Here is a 5,350-nt window from a genome sequence, read left to right as displayed (position 1 = left end):
GAACATGGATGTGAGAGAGATACATCAATTGGTTGCCTCCCAAATGCACCCTGACTGGGGCCAGGGATCAAACCTGCAACCCAGGTACATGCCCTTGACTGGGAACCTGTGACCCTTTTGTGCTCAGGCCGACCCTCTAAACCAGGGGTCCTCAAACTTTTTAAACAGGGGGCCAGTTCACTGTCCCTCAGACTGTTGGAGGGCTGGACTATAGTTAAAAAAAAAAACTATGAACAAATTCCTATGCACACTGCACATATCTTATTTTGAAGTAAAAAAACAAAACGGGAACAAATACAATATTTGTATTTGCATGTGGCCCACGGGCCGTAGTTTGAGGACCCCTGCTCTAAACACTGAGCAACACCAGCCAGGGCAATAATGTTTTTAAACATGCTCTAACCAAAATATATTTCAAGAGATAATCCATACAAAATTATCAATGAGCTATTTCACAATATTTTTTTTTGTACTAAATCTTTGAGATCTGGTGTGTGTTTTTACAGCACATCTTGGTTTAGATGAGCCCCATTTCAAATGTTACACAGCCTGCTAAGAATGGTAGTTACAATTTTAAATGGTTGAAAAGACATTAAAATTTTTTGTGATGCATGAAAAGAACTAAAAGCTGCAACTAACTTGAACATAAAGGTTCATAGCAACGTTGTTCACAATAGCCAAGAGGTGAAAACACCCAAGTGTCCATGGACAGATGAGTGGATAAACACAATGTGGTTCACCTACACAATGGAATATCATTCAGCCTTAAAAATGGAAGAAAATCCTCCGGGGTTTGGGCACACACACACACACACACACACACACGGGAAGGACATTCTGACACCTGCTACAACAGAGATGAACCTTGAGGACATTACGCTCAATGAAAGAAGCCAGGCCCAGGACAAATACTATGAATCCACTCACAGGAGGTACCCCAACATTGTGAACGGGACTAATACAATGTATAGATTAATAAAGTAAATTTCATGTTATGTATATTTTACCACAATTTTAAAAAAATACACCAGCACAAACACAGCGCAAAGAGCCTTTCCCTACCTGAGAAAGGAGAGGAGAACAGCCTTATCTAGACTCAGGAAGGGGAGAGATTAAGCTCTGGCCCGGTCTCAGGGAAGAAGGGATTAGAACCAGGTGCAGAGATTTTAGAAAAAAATACTGCGGGAGGCTGGGAAGAGCTAGCTGTTCACCCAGGAGGAGAAAGGGCTCAGCTGCTCTCCAGCAGCTGCACCAACATCCAGACAAAAAGACTTAAAAATCAAAGGCCATGCACTTCATTTCTACCCCCAGCCAATGAAAGGTTAGAAATCTGAATGTCTTGAGCTTTTAAGAGAGTGAGATGGGCCTGGAAGGAGAGGAGAAAAAGAGAAGGCGCAGGGAGAGGGCTGACTACTCACTTTCCTCCCACCAAGATTTCTTCTGCACCTGTTTCCTTTGGTGAAAATGTCTGCCAGTTAGTCCGGGTTCAGCAGAATTCTCCCTGCAAAGGCCGGACAGTAACTATTTTAGAGTTTGTGGGCCAGATAGTTTCTTTTAAAACTACTCTACTTTTCGGGAAGGCAGCCAGAGACAGTACGTAAATAAATTGATATGACTGTGCCAATAAAACTTCAAAAGCACGCAGTGGGCTGAATGTGGCCCTCAAGTTGTACTTTTGCTGACCACTGAGTTAGCTAGATTCAACTGCTATAGCAGAGACCCCAGGTGACAGCTGCATTAAAGACAGTTTCTATTTCCAGTAACAGCCCCAGTGTAAGCTGTTGAGTGTGGTCTGGCTGCTCCTGTTTCAGGGATCTAGGCTCCTTTGTCTTGTTTTTGTTGTTGTTTGTTTGTTTTTTTGCCTGTGTGGTCGAAGATGGTACACCCATACCCACATTCTAGCCAGCAGGAAGGGGGAAGAGGATGGGGAGGTCTCACCCCTTTCCTTGAAGGATACAACCCCAAATTGCACACATTAATTACTCTTGCACCCCATTGGCCAGAACTTAGTCACATGGCCATCCCTAGCTGCAAGGGAGGCTGGCAGATGTAGTCTTAGCTGACCAACCCTAGGCCTAGCTAGATATGATACTACAGGGGAGGTAGAAAGTGGTCGTGCAAGAACCTAGCAGTCTTTGCCACAAAAGGGATCCTGACTCTTGTCATTGTTTCTTGGCCCCTCAGCCAATTTCAAGCGCCCAGTGGTGATCCTGGGACCCGTGGCAGACATTGCGATGCAGAAGTTGACTGCTGAGATGCCTGACCAGTTTGAAATCGCAGGTGAGAAACCAGGTTCCTTGGCAACCCTGTTGGTGAATCATTTCATAACCTTTCCCCAGCCCCTGGGGCTGAGGCAGCTTGAGAGGGGCTGCTAATGATGCTGTTTGGATGCTAAGAGTGAAACAGGAGCCACCAGCAGACATCCTCAATCAATCCTGGCACTTTGGCCGGACAGAGCTTCAGAGTTCTTCTTAACACAGTTCCCCAGACAGCCAATGCCAATGGGGCCAATGTGCCCGCTGCTCCTTCCTTTGTTCGGGAGATTTATTTACTGAGCTTCAGACACAGCATCGAACAAGGAGACCACAGTCTCCTCCAAGGAGACCAAAAATTAACAACTTACAGAAATAAGCTAGAATTGGGGTCAACAAATTACATCTTCCAGGCCAAATCTGGCCCACTAGCTATTTTTATACAGCCTGCTAAGAATGGTATTTACATATTTTAAATGGTTGAAAAGAAGTTAACTTTTCTGTGACACATGGAAAGAACTGAAAGCTGAAACTTGAACATGAAGGCTCACAGCAGCGTTACTCACAATAGCCAAGAGGCGGAAACACCCAAGCGGCCATGGACGGATGAGTGGATACAGACAATGCGGTTCATCCAGACAATGGGATAGTATTCAGCCTTAGAAGGAAGGAAATTCTGACCCACACTACAACGTAGATGAACCTTGAGGACATTATGTTCAGTGACATAAGCCAGACACAGGACAGATACTGTGTGATTCCACTCACAGGGCCCTGGAGGAGTCAGATCCATAGAGACAGGAAGTGGATGGTGGGAGCCACGGGCTGGGGGAATAGTGTTTTATGGGGACAGAGTTTCCGTTTGGGAAGATGAGAAAGTTCTGAAGACGGATGGAGGCGAAGGCTGCACAGTAGTGCTTAATGCCACCGAGCTCTACACTTGAAAGGAGCTTCTTTGAGTCACCGCAGCCCAAACAAAGGCCTAGAGTCGGGACCAAGCCTGGGAGAGCAATTGTCTGGAGCACAGACTCTGCATCAGGCTCCTGTCCCTGGCAACCACTGGCCCCGTGACTCTGAGCTGGTGACCTTATCTCCCGAGGCTGTTTCCCCACCTGCTAGAAGGGCCAGTAACAGCCACCCTCCTCAGGAGGAGGAGAGGGCCGAGGTCAGGAGGGGACACAGATCAGCAGTGTTGGGCACGAGATGCTGCTGCTGCTGTTAGGACTCTTCTCGAGGGCATTGGGGAGCCATGGTGTATTCTTGAGCAGGGAAGGGACAGATAGACATGAATTTGTGGGGCTAGGGAACTACCCTATTGAAGCTGCCGTTGCCTCTCCACTCCACAGAGAGCGTGTTGAGGACTGACAGGCCGTCTAAGATCATCAAACTGGACACCGTGCGGGTGATCGCGGAGAAGGTAAGCAGGGTCCCATTTCATGGATGGGGAACCTGAGGCCCAGGATCCAATCTGTTCTCTCCCCACTCCCTGCAAGTGTGGTCTCCCATGGAGCCCCCTCCAGAGGTTTTGTGACGTGAGGGCTTGAGGGGGACAGAGCCTGCCCAGAGTCACACACAGCCCTGGGAAGGTAGAGAGACTCCAACGGGGGCTCCGGGCCTCAGACGCTGTGGCCTGGGTTACCACCAACCCACCTCCAACGTGCTGGCCTGTGGATGTGCGAGGGTGGGGTCCGCTCTGACCTGACCCTTAATCTCCCTGTGATTCCTCACCTGTCTCTTCGGCCTGTTTCTGGGTGTGTTTCTCTCTCCGCTCTCATCCTCTCCCACTGCCCCCACCACGGGCCCTGCGCAGGACAAGCACGCACTCCTAGACGTGACACCCTCGGCCGTGGAGCGCCTCAACTACGTGCAGTACTACCCCATCGTGGTCTTCTGCGCCCCCGAGAGCCGCTCGGCCCTCAAGGCTCTGCGCCAGTGGCTGGCGCCGGCCTCCCGCCGCAGCACCCGCCGCCTCTATGCTCAAGCCCAGAAGCTGTGGAAGCACAGCGACCACCTCTTCACAGGTAGGAAGGAAGCGTGAGCCCGGGGAGGCCGGGGGTCTGGCCTGAGTCTCGGCCGCACTGACGCCCCCTCCCCGCAGCCACCGTTCACCTGCAAGGCACAAGCGACGGCTGGTACCAGGAGCTCAAGGCCATTATCCGGGAGCAGCAGATGCGGCCCATCTGGACAGCCGAGGACCAGGTACCCGGCCAGGGTGTGGAGCCCCTGTTTGGGTGTAGGGGTCGGTGAGGGCTCAGGGGCATAGCCCAGGACAAGATTTGACCTGAGATCAGGGTCTGGATCTGGTCCCTGAGGTCAGATGGGATTGGGAGACTCCATGTGGGAACTGGGGGTAGATTCAGGGGTTGGGACTCAACTTAAATTTGGGGGCTCAGGCAAAGGGTCAATGGTCAGAACTCACCCAGGGGTCAAGGGTTAAGCCTCAACTTGAGGGGCAAGGGTCTCACCTGGTTTGAGACTGGAGTTGGAAGATGGTGTCCTGGGTCTGGGTTTGGTCTGAGATCCAGGAGGCCTGGGCTGGGGGTTTGGGCTCAGCCAGACCACACCCGCCCACAGCTGGACGGCTCCCTGGAGGACAACCTGGACCTCCCTCACCGCGGCCTGAATGACAGCTCCGCGGATCTGAGCTGTGACAGCCGCGTCAACAGCGACTACGAGACAGATGGCGAGGGCTACACGGACGGCGAGGGCTACACGGACGGTGAGGGTGGGCCCCACACAGATGTGGACGAGGGGCCCCCAGCACCAGCCCTGGGCCGGTCCTCGGAGCCTGTGCTCGTGGAAAAACCCGAGAGCCTGCGGGATCATGGGAGATCCTCAGGCCACCAAGGGGCCCAGGTGAGCAGGATGTGGGGGTGGCCCCGGCAACGGTCTGGGGATGGTGCAGACACAGGGGAACTCTATTTTCTGCCATGATGTAAACAAACAGAAGCTTCTCTGATCAGATCAATAGCTGGGACCCAGACCTATGCTTATGAACTGCTGGATCACTTATAGCAAATATTTTAATCTCGGTGCCTGAAGTTTCCTTATCTGGGATACAGGGTAGATGCTAAAAGTCTTGACATCAAGGGTGGTTG

At 51.4% G+C, this 5,350-nt stretch overlaps 1 protein-coding gene across 1 annotated transcript; it reads left to right on the top strand.

The window, feature by feature from the left end:
* Window positions 1–1,908: 1,908 nt before the first annotated feature.
* On the top strand, window positions 1,909–5,119 carry LOC102435837 (tight junction protein ZO-3-like; the record flags this gene model as incomplete). The annotated part of the gene is made up of 5 exons (XM_006109475.3): window positions 1,909–2,280; window positions 3,599–3,669; window positions 4,063–4,273; window positions 4,351–4,451; window positions 4,827–5,119. Coding segments are annotated over exons 1-5 (722 nt in total), but the record flags the coding sequence as incomplete, so codon positions are not given.
* Between the last annotated feature and the right edge of the window lie 231 nt (window positions 5,120–5,350).

The sequence above is a fragment of the Myotis lucifugus genome, unplaced genomic scaffold (genome assembly GCF_000147115.1).
Source record: "Myotis lucifugus unplaced genomic scaffold, Myoluc2.0 scaffold_10292, whole genome shotgun sequence".
Classification (NCBI taxonomy): domain Eukaryota; kingdom Metazoa; phylum Chordata; class Mammalia; order Chiroptera; family Vespertilionidae; genus Myotis; species Myotis lucifugus.
Note: the sequence above shows the minus strand (reverse complement) of the source record. Positions and strands in the feature narration are given on the sequence as shown.